General features: G+C 40.0%; 1 protein-coding gene across 1 annotated transcript in view; it reads right to left on the bottom strand.

Moving 5' to 3' along the window:
* DYNC1LI1 (dynein cytoplasmic 1 light intermediate chain 1) overlaps positions 1-15983 on the bottom strand; it is a 26445-nt gene extending 10462 nt beyond the window's left edge. The window contains exons 1-4 of the mRNA XM_064444204.1: positions 15759-15983; positions 15398-15471; positions 4855-4971; positions 2962-3192 (exon numbers count right to left, since the gene is read on the bottom strand). Coding sequence (XP_064300274.1) covers positions 2962-3192; positions 4855-4971; positions 15398-15471; positions 15759-15916 — 580 coding nt within the window. The 5' untranslated portion in view covers positions 15917-15983. The remainder of the gene's footprint in view (positions 1-2961; positions 3193-4854; positions 4972-15397; positions 15472-15758) is intronic.

Below are 15983 nucleotides of genomic sequence, written 5' to 3'. Positions count from 1 at the left end.
TAACTATTATTGCTTGATACATTTCCTAAAGGACATAAGTTTTCTTATGCTCTTCTTGGCAAAATTAACAGAACAGTTTGCTAGAATAAGCAGAATTAAGCCTTACACATATTACTTAGCTGCTACTGTATACCAGGTTTTACCTAAAACCCCTTTGTCCAAACTTCTCTCTCTGTACAGCGAATCTACAGTAGTAACAAGCAAAAAGAATACACAAACATTAGTTATTAACTAGCTTTATAATTACCTAATAGCATATTAAATAGTTGGTATGCTTTAACAATAGATCAGATGCTCTCCTTGCTGAATTTTCAAGTAGAAAGTCAGAATGTAACAAGAATGAGACAAGATAAAGTTACAAGTGTAACTCTCTTGTCACCTTCTGATGCATAGAGTCAAGCCTCTAATTACACAGTCACTTATTATTCCTACAGTCAGGGATGCAATACTAGGCATAACATGTCCGTACCTTTCACATCACATGTCCTGTTTCACACAGCAGAAACAGGGTTCTACCAATCCCCACCTCTGATTACTTTTCCATGAGCAGCACATCCTGATTCAGGCAAAAAAAATCAGGCAGCAAGACAATTCAGCTGCATCACACACATGAGCAGCTAACTACTCCAGTACATTCTCACTGCTTTGTCCCGATTTATGTTAATCCACCACTACCGTCACTGAACTGAGTGAAGCCCCCGAGTTCATACCTAGAAAAGCTTAAGTTGAATAACAGAGCAAGACTTATTTTAACACTCTAGAGAAAAAGATGCATTAGGCCAAGATTATTCAACTTTTCTACAGATCTTGGAGTTCACGATAACAAAAAGCACGTGCACAGATTATCACCTCTAACTGAACAGTCAGCTCAGGCTCTTATTCAGGGCATGCTGCTACATCTGTCTAGCCTGAGAGCTTCTGAGAGCCTCCCAAATTGATGGTGTTTTCAATCCAGAGTTCTCACCAAGATATGCCATCCACTCAAGGGAATGTTTCCTACACAGCATCCTATCTGTTCTGGGACAATGGCATGCTAAAATACAAATCACACTACTCTAGTGCTAGAAGTCCTCCAGTGGATTCCTAAAATTCCCGTTGTACAGTCATGACATACTAACCTTTAAACAAGTACAGAAAACAGTAAAAAGGAGGACTGATGTAGTATAGTGTATCACAGCTCAAAGATTGTGGAATACAATCTCAGGTCCTCCTTAGAGACACAGTTAAAATGACCAAGCCACAAGGCTTCATTAGACACAGCTGAATTCAGTAACAGGAAGAGCTATTCCAACCCATCACACACAGCTGCTGTGTATCCCCTAACGCCTTTTTAGCCCCCATAGGGTCTGTCCTGGAGCGAAGTTGCTCGAACTAGAAGACAAACACAGCAGCACACCTCCAGGAAACTACACGCACAAACCCTCAGTAGTCCTCTTAGCAAGCTAAATCAGCTTGCAGGAGCTTCTCAGGAGCACTGAGCCTGACATAAGAATAGAAGTAGGACCACACAGTCAAGAGTCAGGCAAGCAAGAGTCCTCCCTCCTCCTTTTGGCAGTGTCAAGCTGCTGCTTCTATTATACTCACACAGACCATCAATATCTATAAGAATTAGACCAGATAATAAAAGAACAAGAAAGCACACAAAACTTTTAATGATTAGCTGCTTTTCTTGAGTCACTTAATCACTTAAATTTTCTGGATTTTGTAGAGTGTCACTATTCTGTTCACTCAGTCAGTAGAGAAGCAAAACTATCAGCCCATACATTTTTGATAACAGAGATATCGTGCCCTTACTACTTTCATCCAGCAAAATCCTATCCTGAAACTGTTCGGGGGGTGGGAGTGTTTAATCTAAACATACTCTAACACACACACACACTCAACTCCCCCAACCAAAAACCACACCCAAAAGAGCTCAGCTCCTCTCTGCTGAACAAGTTCTTGCTGTGGAAGATAGATAGGATTCTCATGGATAAGACTTCCCCTTAGAAGAATCTCTCTCAAAAGAATAAACAAAACACACACACAGACCCCCACACCCTTCCAGAGTATCTGCAACTGTCACCTTATGGGCTACTTTATCACAGTGTGGCTACAACCTGCATTTCTGAAAAAGCTGTTCAGCAATCTGGCAGTCAGTTGCTTAAGAACATAGCAGTGCCAGAGAGCAACTTCAGACTTAAAAACAAAGCTTAATCATGCTATTTGATCTTAACACACAGCTTTGCCAAATGCTCTGCCTAAGAGGTGAACAGGAAAGACTCAAGTTTTAGTACCCCAAGGGTAATACAGTGGCTACTCAAAAGTAATGCATAGAGCTATGATGTTGGTAAGTTCAGCCAAGTAGTTTAAGGAATCCTGCAAAATCTGTGTATTCTACATGTTTGAAAGTAAAAAGACAAGACACTGACAGAGCTATATCATATCCATGCCAAAACAAACATATTATTGACACTAGTGCAGCTATAATTACAATAAAACTCTTCAAATAGAAAGGGCCCCCCAGACATTACCATGCTGCCACAAATCCTTTCAAAATTTACACTTTTGGTAGGCATGGAACAGAACCCAAATTCTCTAGACTGACTGATTATAGGAACAGTTAAGAAGCTGATGCAGCGATTTGCCTTTAAAATCAATAAAATAAAAAATGGAAAGCTAAGAAGTTTTTTCACTTGGGAAAATCTTACCTAGAAAAATCTGTAAGAAGCAAGGTTGTAAATTCAACCCAGCTGTGTTCATTTTGAAAGCTCCACACCCCCCCATTATAGTGCTTCTGTTAGAAAGAAATACTGGTATTTTTCATACAGCTACTTGGGACTTATCTGAAGCTTGACAACTCCTAATTTTAAGTAACATCTCCAAAGAATGAAGAAGACTGCAATGGAGAGATTAAATGGTGCGGAAAGCGTTAAGCATATTTGATTTAAATGGATTCCTATGTATTTGCAGAATACTCACACTTTTGTTCCATTTCTTTCATTTCTTCAGGAGGAATTTTTAACTTGTCAATATGTTCTCTTACAACACTTGCCCATTTTTGTAAAGAATCCAGTGCAGTCCAAGGCCTAGACATGTCTACTACCAACATAATTAGAGTGTCCTTTAGAGAGCTTGCCTCCATCGCAAATTTAAGAAGACCTTTGTGATACAGGTCACCATCCAAAATCCATACATTACATCTGGTTTGGTCTACAAAAAAAAGGAAAACATTTTATGAAACTTACTCGAAACAGTCCGCTATATAATGGCTATTAAGTCTCCTTTATACAACATAAAATACAGGGAATAAAGCAGATGACATGTTTTATCAGTCAACTGAACATACATAACACCACAGCAAACTGAGCTTGCTGAGACTGTCCCCTCCCCCATTCCAAACCCCTCATGTTTTATGGCTGTTAACTGAAGATCTTAAATACATTACCTGGAAGTGAGAATCCAGAGATAGCACTTAACATTTCCAAAATTCATGTTCACCATTTTAGAGAGGGAACACTTTTTCTTGAAGACGAAACTTACAAGGGGGGAATTGGCTGAATTCAGCCATCCCTTCTGAGCCCTTGGTCTGCTCAGCTCTCAAGGACTCCCCTTCAAAACTCTACTGTGATATGCCTATGTAACTCTTAAAAAACAGAATGTACCTTGGCCCTTCAGAAAACTGGAGCAGAACTGCAATTTTTTAATGATTCAGATGGAGTTAGCAGGCAAGAGAGTTATTCTTTAGACTTGCAAAAGGACAGGCACCATACAAATAGACCATGGCACTATGCCCCCCCTCCCCCAGCACCACACTCCAATATTCAGAGACCCTTCTGCAGTGAATGAAGACCTGGTGATTCAAAACTAGGTAACTTAATATAATTATATTTTGCTTTCAGGCAAGTTTTTATTACTTGTTACAGAAGTTCCAAGGAAGACATGTAGACTGAACTCGCAATCCTCTTAACCTTGGTCAAGTCTTCTTTGAGACCAATAGCCAGACACAGTCAGGAAAGCAGATGATCTCAGAAAAAAACAAAAGGGGCCAATTTCTTCTGGTTCTCCTTCTATCTATATTCGTCCTTATAGCATGGGCACATGCTATTTCCCCCCAGCTTCCAGTATGTCCTTATTAACACACCACTCCCTCTAAGTATTGCCTCTAGATAATTCATTGCACCTCTGCAGTTCCTGGTCATACTTCTCCCCTTGCTCCCCCATATATAAGCATCAATCATCCATTCCATAGCTGCAGGTATTTGAGGTCTGGATCTCAAACTTATCTGTTTTACTGTCTGGCCATAAGCCAACTCAATCCAGCTGAAACACAGCTTCTACTTTACTTTCTCCTTCCTTCAAATTTTTGGGTTGGTGGTTTTGGTATTTTGTTGTTTATTTTCAAAATCTCCTTTAGCATTGAGCACATTTTCCTACCCATCAATACATAAGTAGTCTTGCAGATTCTGATACCACCAAGACAAAGGTTTCTCTGTACGTTCAAAAAGACAAGTACTTGCTACAAAAATTGATATGCAAGTCAAGAGCCTAGGCACCTTTCCCTCTAAGCCTAAGGAATGCTCTTTGGCCCACCATCCATTCAGAATGTTGCAGCTAAGACTGCTTTCCTGGTCTTCTCTTTCCAGCCTTTTATCTTGACTGGTGGTTCTCCTCTGCTACCACTTCAGTGGTCGTTCCTGGTATTTACTAAAGGAATTACACTGAGAAACTTCCTCGTGACAGAAATCACCCATGGCCTAAGCTGGACTCCTACCAATTATAAAGAAAAAACCATCCCACTGTCATTCCAAATATCACACTACCGAACCATTACTTTCAAATTGGTTTAAGATATTATTAGAAACACAAACTTACCATCTCGATCTTCATCATGCACATTTAAATACAAATACTCCATTCCTCTTCCTTTTTTGTATTCTTCTATTCCTTGAATTTTTCCTATTAAGCTAGTTTTACCTGCTCCATCTTCACCTGGAGAGACAGAAGTTAGATACCACTCAGTCTTTAATCACAGTTACATATTAAAACCCACCTGGGGCAAGAGGGAAACCATATACTAACAGAGTGACTAAGCTCATTAAAGTTTTGAAATATAGCAGGCTTTACCCAACTCATCCATCTGTTCAAAGTGCATGCCTCAGCTTCCAATCTTATCTCTAATTACTGATAAATGCAATTATGCCACTAACCATCCTATCTGCAATAGGCTCTTATATGTATCTTCAAAAACGTATCTTAAGGAGTAGTTAAACACCTCAAACAATTTCAGTCTTTCAACTGCAACCAAAGTGTTACGGAAGTCCTTCTAAAGGAGAGCTCAAGTCACAGTAAGTTCATCTCACAATCAGAATACTATTTAGAACTCTCTCATATCAAACAGCACACAATACCAGGCTCAGTAAGGCAGATCTGTTTCCTTAGCTTTTATGGGTTAGTTTCTTTGAATCTTTCCTGTTACAGGTCTAAAGAAACCTTAAAAGGAGGTGACAAACAGTAAACCCGTTGCCTTACAATACATGTGTATTTGGGTACACACACAGTGACAAGATCCATTCATTCCTATTCTCTCCCCTCCAAAGGGAGCTCGGACAATCAGTGAGCCTTACAGCATAAGTGCAGTGTAAACACCTCAACTACTTCCAGAGATTCTTCTTGAAAAGCTTCTATTTGTCACCACCTGTCCCAGAGCTGCAAACCTTCACATGCAGTTTTTCCAGTTTGGAAGAGTAATCAAGCTGAACTTGTACATGAAGCAGGGTTTTGCCACTCCAATTTAGCAGCATGATGGGCGCATGGCAGTTAGACATTCAAAAGCACTTGGAACTCACTCACAAGTTATAAAATTAAGATTAAAACCAGGTCTCTAAAAAGTATCTTATCAGTTTTATGCAGAACTTTTGTTTTCCCAAGGCTCCCCTATACAGGGAGAGTATAAACACTTGCTTTTAACTACATAAAAAGAAAGAGTTCAAGGACAGTAACTTTTACTGCTAAATGCAATGATGAAGTTTTCCCTTTAAAGGGAACTGACCATGATCGTATAGACAGTATTATGGCTACATTAAAAAGACTACAGATATAACCACAGAAAAGAGCAGAAAAATCACACTTTCATAGACTGATTTTTAATTTACCCAACATATCTTTTCCCAACATTCCCACACAGTCTTCAATTTAGAGTTCAGCTTAGGTCCTTAGCTTTATTAAATCAAGACACACCTAAGAAAACATTATAGCTGTGCTTTCCAATGTTTGTTTAAAATCAGCTATTTTCTATTCATACGCTAAGTTTTTCCTCCTCTTGTGAGAATATTCTTTTAAATAAAAGTCCTGCCCAAGAGTGAAGGGTTCAACCTTCTTTACCAGAGATGAATTACAATTCCTTCTCTGCCCTCACCCAAGTACTTACCCAAGCTTCTTAAATTTGTCATCTACAAGTAACTAGGAAGACTTCATTAAGAGCTGCTGCACTGACATGTTATGCTGCTGAAGTTGCTATTGCTTTTGCCAACAATTTCTGTATGATTCATTCTGTTATTTTACCTTTTTGAACAGGCAGCTTCAATTCATTTGTGCCAGCAGAAGGCTCAAACAGCAAAACAAAACAAGACTTGCTATTCCTCTTAAAGAGGGGGTTGCACTTAACAGCTTTCCTCAGTTCTGAGAACAGCTGACCTCTACATTCTCTTGCATACTAGTCTGTTTTATATAGGTGGCAATAAATAGTACAACTTGTTTGCATTGGGAAAGTTTAGCATCTTCTGCAAAGTACATCTGCCAGTTCTTAACATAAGAATAAGACTTGTGGTGGCAACTTAAGTCTAAGAAACATCTGTGGTTATAAAAAGTTCTAAACATGACAAAAGATACACTTGAGCAGTCTAAACTAAAACATACCTATACAAATATGAAAATCTATGCAACTTTATTGTTTGAAAGTGCCCATGCTAAACAATACAGGCAAACTGGAAATATACATCCCGCAAGTCCTCTATCATGGCTGTCTGTTGTGTGATTTCCTCCCCACCCCCAGATTTCCAAATGCCTGAAGTAAACTGAAGTTCAGTACTGTTAAGGTAAAATCTTACTGCAAAATAGGAGCTGGAATTTTATTTTCCCTCCTCAAGTTTTCCAGTAATTATCTTCAGAGCCTACACAGAAATAAATTGTATTGGTACAGCATAAGACAAGTTGATTTGATGTAAAATTAGTACCTTTCGACACATATGTATGCACAGTAGTCATTTCAGCCTTCCATTATGGAATTAGTTAAATTTAATCTGTTCTGTGAAGAAGAATCTCTACCCCCTTCTCCTTAGCAAATATCCATCCATTTCAAAACACAAAGATCAGGTAGGTGGATCACCAACATATATAACCGTATCATGCAAGTTACTGCATGCAGAGAGCAGTGCTCGTCATTCACTAGAAAGCCAGAATGATGCATCAGTGGAGTGTGAAGGGTTTGGTACTGCTTTCATTAATCACGCAGTAAATTAAGAGAACAGTACAGTTTGCAGATGATGGAAGAGAAACCAAAAGATCTGTGGAGAAAAGGGTTAGAAGCAACACTGACAAGTGGTCCAAAACAAGTTAGCAATGCATAAACCAAGTGGTCTACAAATAGGACAACTCAGTTGCAAGGGTGCAAGACAGCTGCCGAGCTGAATGCGCTCTCCTCCACAGGGGACCCACAGTTCAACAGATTTAAGCCAAGTTAGAGTCAATATTATGGAAAAATCTGTCAGAAAGTAAAATCAGGACCACTGTATAAGAGACAAGGTCTTCCTCCTTTTTGCCCACACAACACTTCATAGAAAGTTAGGAAAAGATAACTGCCTTGGCCAAGAGAACATGATAAGACCTGATGTTCCATCTACCTCTACTTTCTATTTTTAGTATGTTGCATATAACTTTTAAAATTGTGACAGCTGCAAGTGTATTTGTACACTTGTTGTTAATTTCTTTTTTCTAACCTAAAGTCTTCAGTATAAAACACCTGTCAACACACTTCGAATATATTGTTATGCTGGGAAAAGAGCAGCAGTGTAATTTTGCTTTGCAGTTACTCTTCAGCAAGAATATCAAAATACAAATCAATCTTAAACCAGTGCTTATCTAAAACTCCTGAGTAGTTATTAGAATTAATTTGCGAATGAGACTTGTAAGTGCACGCAAGGCTAGCTTTCAAGACTTCTCAAAACTCAAACTTTTTATTGTAATGCCTTTAGTATGTATAGAAGCTTCTCTCCACCAGAGAAGGGGCAAAATATTTGTGAGAAAATTAAAGTCTGTTAGCTATTTTAGGTTTGATGGATAATGTACAGCATAGTAACGCAATTCACATATGAAAGTATATGTGCTTTTTTAAAAAATAATTTCTCAATAACAATACATGTATATACACACGCACTTATGGCACTTGAAATTACAAACCCTAAGACATTTAAGTATATTTCTCTTTTTTGTTGCCTCTGGATATCTCTAATGTATACAAAAAAGTAATGCTACTTAGTTTCAGACTAAAGGGAAATTTCATATTCCTCAGACTTAAGCTTCATTGCATATTAATATTACGAAACAGAGGGTATTTTTTAAGTGCTACTGAAAGAATAGATAAAACAGAGCCTCATGCACCTTCAGAGTCATCCTCTTCCTCCTCTTCCCGCACGAATTTTGTGGAAAATTCTTTAGCTTCTTTATTTCTGATTGTGTAAAATAAAACTAACAATTGACTTTCATATGTAAGCTCATAGAGCAAACATTTCTGACACACAATTCTCGACATAGAATTGCAAGGTAGAATAAAAATCAAGCAGCCACAAATTTAGGATTTTGCATCCTTCCTTTGTAAGTAACATAGGAGGTCCTCCTTTTCCAGAGTAAATTCGAAAGGACTAAAATTCTCCTTTACGTCGAAGCGCACTTACACATTAATGCTACAATGAGGAAACAAAAGCGATGCTGCCAGCAAGCAGTGCTACACACCAAGGCTGAATACAAGTAAAAGAGGGACAACGGATTTAATTTTGCAGACAAATTGGGCTAGGAAGCAGCTGAAACAAAGCCAAACTGATTTGCTTGCGTGCTGTATTTCACCATCTTGTTAAAAAACTAGAGAGTCTTATACTCAACTAAACAAAAGTAATTTCATTGTTATCCCCACACCGGTACGCTTCACTCCTCTGATGAGCCTCTCAAGTTTGGGGTTGTGCTCCTCAAAGCTTCTCTGTCCAAGGTGCTACTCTGTCTGCAAAACAGTTTGATGACAGTCTTTCTTGTTCCCGCCCTCAAAGATATAGGAAGCCATAATATAAATCCCTGCCCAGCCTCTTCACTTGTCACTACTCCAGGCAAAAAGTATGTTTACTGAGCAGAAAATGGAGTATCACTAAGTGTTCTGCTACAATACAGAATTTCGCAGAACGGTCACTCACAGATGGGAAGGATGGGCAATGACATGAATGAATCACCTTCTGTGAACACAGGCAAGCAAGCACTTACCTACAAGCTGCTCCTTAAACTGTAAAACCATAAACTATCACATTAGAGAGAACTTAGGCTCTCTATTACAGATCTTCTCTAAACTTTCAATTAAACATTTCAAATTAAGAATATTTACTATTCATGCCATTTTCACATTTCTTTCCATTTAGAAAATGAAAGCAGTAGATTTTTGCTTGTCTCAAGATATTTCTTACTTCTCATAGAAGTCTGTTAATGGAAGAGCAATCAATGTGTTATTTCCAGGACAGACGTGAGTTTTGGCTTTTTATTAAAAGCGTTTCTCCACTGTGAAGCGTCAAGTGTGTTTAAAATCTGGCAAAGCAAAGAAGTAAGACGTGAATGTTTTTTCTGTTGCATCAGTATTGCTGGTCTGCCCCTTTCCATCCGGGGCTCTGATTTTTTTCAGCTGCTCTTTGACAAGCTCTGAATGCACTTAATTTTGTGTAATCTATAATCCTACTGGTTTCTTGACAGAGTTTTTTGTTTGCTTTTATCAATTGAAATTCAGCTTGATATGGGAATTATACAACTCATCTCTTAAAAAGTATGTTCAAGCAAGGCCAAGCAAAACTAGAGACAATGGTCCTACTTAACTCCTTCTGCCCCCCAAAAAAGCATATTTTTGTGAACTAGCTTTATACTTTTTACAAAACAAAGACAGCTTCTGGGTAGAACAATTCACGACATCTAATATTTCTAACATAAAATACCGAATATTTTTATTAATAGAAAAAAATCCATCTCACTTAAATGTGACAGAACAATGTCAAACCCAAACCTGAGTTACTGAACAGGGCAAAGATGCCTTCCTAGAATCCCAGAGGAAACCGTATTCCACACCATGTGGAATGTCTGAATCCTAATATAGTGGAGGCATAACAGTTTTCTTCCTACTAGAACCAAGCATGTGTACTACAGCTGTTTTCAAGATAAAACACTTCTCAGAAGTTAATAACCGCTTCTTCCACAGCCACATATTAGTGAAAGAGACTTGTTTACACATACTATAGTAATTGAAGAATGCCTTTTGCAGAACAAGACCAAAATAATCAGAGTAGGCCAAATTTAGTCTGCTTTCAGAGAACTAAAGAACAAAATTAATTATGCTGATGAGATCCTCTCTGAAATCCTTCAAAACAACATGGAAGTTCACAATAAGTAGGTCATATCAAGTTGTGCAGCTTTTCACTCTTCTGATTCTCTCCTCCATCCCACCATGGGAGAGTGAACAAGCACCTGGGTGGTGTTTAGTTGTCAGCTGGGGTTGAAGCACGACACAAGTCTTCAAATGCCTTGCCACTAAATTATAATTTACTCATTGAAAAACAAAACAAACCACAAAACAAAAAACACCTTCTCCTCCTCTAAGTTTATTTTACTCCACCAGAGAAGTCTTTCCCCTCACATATGACTCAGTTGGTATCTTTGTAGGCTGAAAAATTTAATAACTTTTCCGAGGAGCATCTTAATTGCATTTCCACATTACAACAGAATTTCAGAACTTCCTGGGCCATTCAAAGTAAGTTTTGCTACACAGCATCCATGTAATTCTGGCTTTTTGGAAAGGTGTTATAGCAGAAAGGACTACATTCTAAAAAAATGTAGCTGCAAAACAAGGAATTAGAATTTTAGCTAGGTCAATGCCCTATCAAAACAATTGACACTTCAGAAGTACAACTCTGCTGATTGAAACAAAACTTGGCTACATTTGGAAGGCTTTCATCGCCTGTAGAAGATTAAAAAGTTGCAAGAAGAGGAGGAGAAGCAGCTATCTGACTTAGCTTCTACAGTACTAGAGAATTAAGAACATTTGGGATGAACAATATGGGCAGTATCAACAAGCAGTATTTCATCAGCTGTAATGAAATGATCACAGCAAAATTTTCAGCTATTTGAATTAGGAAAAAATAAAGTGGGAAAGTAATTTTTACATTTTTACAAATTTAAGTAAGCAGATTTTATATTAATGATACTCTCATGATAATTTGCTGTAACAGACGTTAATTCTGAAGTTCACTATACTTCATGGGTCCACTAAAAGAAAGTAGCAAGCTAAACTGCACTTCAAGATGTACCATTTTCTACAATAACAGCCATTCCCAATAAAGTACACACAGAAGAGTGTACCTGTAAATTAGCTGTAGACTGTGGAAACTTCTTCTCAAGCATCCTGACAGCCACTGGACAGGAGCAGAGCTCAAAGTTTCAAACAAACAGGCCTGGCCCAGAAAAGCGAGATGTCTGGGGTAAAGAGAAAATGTGGACACAAGGCAGTTGAACACTCACTGCCCGCTAAGCTCAAAGCCTTTATCACCAGGTGGGGTAAACTGCATAAAGAAAACCAAAACGCTAGTGATTCAGTAGCAGCGTTAAGTGTGCAATACAGACACTTGGAGTCAGGTGTACATGTGTCACTGGATGGTTTGACATCATTAGAATTGCAGGCAAAGAGTCTACTATGCTTCAGAGACAGAAATACAAAGCCAGATAGAAAGCAACTATTCTGTTCACTTGCGAACTGGGAGCCTGGTTTCTTGTGCCTCCTGGAGTGACTCTGAACACCACTGCCGGAATGCATGCTGCAGTTTATTGGATAAATGATTAGTTCAGGTTTCTGAATCCAAGCCTTCACACATTCTATAGCACTATGGATTCCATCTGTAACCTGCAATGGTGACTTCTTAGCAGCTCCCTCTATTCCACTTGCTGGTTCAGGTATAATTATATCAGGAAGGGAATGAACAAGAGAGCTCCCAGTTATAAGCACCAGTTTTCTCATCACACTCAACAAAAAGCATCTCCTCTGATCAGCTACCTTCATGACAAAACCGAGCAGAAGAGACAGTCCAGGAGAAAAAAAAAAAATAAAAGGAAAAAAGCCCAACAACAACAACAAAACCGCAATCCTTTAGCTATGCACAAAAAATAGCTAGAAATGTTACTGACAGCATCCAATTTCCTTAAGAAAGCAGGGACATCTTATGCTTTCTGCTGATATAGTTTACTAATTGAAGTAGCTATGACAGTCACTATGACAGAACTGCCTAGGAATCAGAGTGAACCTGCCATATTTATTATTTGTTCATACAGGAACAGAAAAATGCTTTTATGCTACATGTGGTGCCAATCAAAGTTTAAAGACTTCACAGAAAAAGTTACTGAAAAGATGTCTGTATGGGAAACAATTTTGGAGAAGTAAAACTATAGGTTAATTAATTTGGCCGATTTTGAGCAGAGAATTACCAGCATTATATGCTAATCTTCACTGCACAAAACTATGTGCCATATGTGAAGATTAACATTTGGTATTCCAGTTTCCTTTAGTTATTTCTGTGATGTCTTGAACTGCTTTCCAGGTTCTTAAAAATGAGGTGTTAACATAGCTAAAAATAAACACTGAAATAGCAGAATTAGCATGCCAGACATAGCCAGGTTCCCAGAACAAGTAGGCATACAAGTATATGTAGTGTTTGAAAAATATAAATGCTGTAGGCAAATAAGAAAACTTGTCCTAGCAAACAAAAGAACCCTAAATGGTGGGTTTTTCTAGTTGGTTTGTCTGTGGGGTGGGTTGGAGGCTTAGCGTTTGGTTTTTTAAAAAATGCAGTTTGTATTGAAAATAAGCATTAATTTGTCACTATAGATCATGTTTCAGCTGGGAAGTTTTGACCAATATAACTGTTTGTACTGCAAATATTTGCCTACCACAAAATGAGTGAAAACCATCAAGAGCTTGGTCAGCTTTATAACTCCTACTTAAAAGTATTCAAAGAATGACGAAAGTGAAAATAGTCATGGCAAGAAGTGATCTGTACTAACAACAAAAGCTAGTACAAAACTATTTAAAGAGACAAAGGTTAAAAATAGAGAAAATGTGAGATAACAGAGAAACTGCAAACACACAGCTCAAGAACCTGAAGAGACAAAACTTCACATACTGACTGTCCAATACAGAATACATAAGACCTCTCCTTTTCCTGTGCCAGTGTGCTTCAGGGGCAGCATCATGACTTGCAAGTGAAGAGCAAAGTGTAATACATGGATTATGTATTCTCACAAAGAACACAGCCATGGTCCTCACTGGCCAGTCCTCAGATCTGTTGCTCTTTTTCCTAAATACATGCCAAACATTTTTTTCCTTCCTTGGATCATGGCCTTCCAGAAAACACAACTCCTAAGAAAGAACTAGAATTCCTTCTACAAATCTGCACATCTTTTAAAAAGTGCATCAGTCAGAAAAAAAAAAAAAGTGTTACATTAAGTCATTCTGTAAGTGCTACGTAAATGAGTAAAAAAAACCCCAAAATTCTAGACAACAGATTAAACATCACAAACTAAGTGAGCATTTGGAAACAATCTGTGGTGCCCTCTCTAATTCTGAAGGAAGCACCGTCTCCAGTTATTGAGTACTAAGGATTGCCTAACTATGAAGAGAGAGGAAAAGCAAGAGCATAATCTTGACATGGATCGCAGCTTGAAGAAGAATCGTCCAACTTCAGTAAGGACAATCATCCAACTTAGTTTCAAAATATCACATAAAAAGCTGTCAGTCTTTATGGAATCTTTCCTTTCTTTAGTATCAACAGAAATGACAATCTCAATATCCTACCTAACACAAAAAGCAACAAATTAAAGGGTAGTAAGTCTTGTAATATGTTCACTAGACCATCCCATCATCCTGGAACCATTTTCTCCTTCATAGTCAGGTTTATGTCACCACTCAGCTTATCAAAACAGGAAGAAAGAGGTCACAGTGATTGCTTTAGGATTATGGAGGAAAAAGTATACCTTGCAAAACCTCAGGAGAGCACAAACCACAAGACTACACAGAATCATACTGTGCATAGAGTCCACATGTTTTTAACCATGTTTCCAAACGCTATCACACAGTTCTTTCAGGGGACAGAGACATTGGCAAAGGAGGGAAGAAGCAGCTAATTAACAAATCCATCCACTCGGATTCATTAAATTGTCTACTGGTAATAGTATTTAACAGTCTTTCAACCAAAAAAAAAGCCCAACCCATTAATGATAGCAGCAATAATATACACACACACATTTGAGAGCATCCATTTCTCCCCCTCCCCCATGAAGTTTTTAATTTTGCTTGACATATCATTTTTCTTCTTTCCCTCAACACTGAATAATAGCTGGGCCTCTCATTATCCCTGTGGGTCCCTTCCAACTCAGGACATTCTCTGATTCTGTGATTATCACCCTATCAAAGTCCCATTCTGTAACTCCTAACCCTTACCAAACGCAAGGTTGGACTAAAGCACTGGGTGGAGATAACAGAACACAATGAAAGCCAACAGCAGTAAACGATGCCTCTGCTGCTGCACAACTTGCTGATGATATTGCTGCTGACAAGCCGGGTGCATGTGGGCAGGACACAACCAACACGCCCATACAGCCTACCCCGCCCTCCGGCCAACAGGGAGCAGCCGTCATTGATACCGTACGAGCCACGGAAGCAATTTTCGTGTTTGTATGACACACCATAAGGACCAGCAAGCAGCATTGGTTGCACGAACGACGGAGGTTTCAAAGAAGGTTGAAGGACCCACACGCACCCCGAAGTCAACAGGCATCGGGGGAGAAAGACAATAAAAACCACCCTTCCAAGCCATCTCTACCTCAGGAACTAAGGCGGGGGAAGGATTGTAGGAGTATTATGGCGAGGTACTACGATGAGTAGGATATCTAAAGCATCTCTGGATATCCAAAATGAAGCAAAAACATGCAAGGGAAGAAGCGAGAGGGTTAAGCCTTGCCACTATCAACCCCCCATCCCCGCTTCGGGCACTAGACGAGAGAAGGTCCAGACGCCCGAGAGGGTTAAGGAGCAATGCTGCCTGCGGCAGGGAGGGGACGGGGATGCTTTTCTCACCCAGCAGGAGGACGTTCTTCCCCGAAGGTAGCTTAGAGCGGGATCGCGTGGACACCTCACTGAGGATGCAGGACCTGATGCGGAGAGACGACAAGGCTTAGGAGCGGGCTCCCGCTTCCTCCCGGCCCCACACCCCCACCACCCCCGGGGGGGGAAGGCACGGGGGGCAGGCCAGGGGTCGCCACCGCCGAGCGGATGCGGTCCCCCCCATCCCCAGCTCACTGCCTGAGAAGGACCAAGAGCCAGAGGGGGATTAGCCAGCCCACCCCCCGCCTCCCCCTCAGGGCGAGGAGGCGCCGCGAGGGCGGTAACGGCCAGCGCGCGCCCCGGTTCCCGGCCGCGGGGCGGGGTGGGCGGTTACCAGAGGTTCTGCCCATCGTCCTCATCGCCGTTCGCCCGCAGCTCCGCGTTGTTGTTGGTCGTGGCCGCAGCGGCGGATGAAGAAGAAAAACCGGCAGCCGAACCGAGGCCAGACGAAGAGGAGCCAAAGGAACCGGCTCTCCCCACCGCCGCCGCCATCTTCGCCACCTCCTCCCTGCCCCGCCGCCTCCCTGAGGGACGGAGCGGGCGGTGGCGGCTGACAGGA

This window comes from Phalacrocorax carbo, chromosome 2 (assembly GCF_963921805.1).
Source record: "Phalacrocorax carbo chromosome 2, bPhaCar2.1, whole genome shotgun sequence".
Taxonomy (NCBI): domain Eukaryota; kingdom Metazoa; phylum Chordata; class Aves; order Suliformes; family Phalacrocoracidae; genus Phalacrocorax; species Phalacrocorax carbo.
This window is presented reverse-complemented; position numbering and strand designations above follow the sequence as displayed.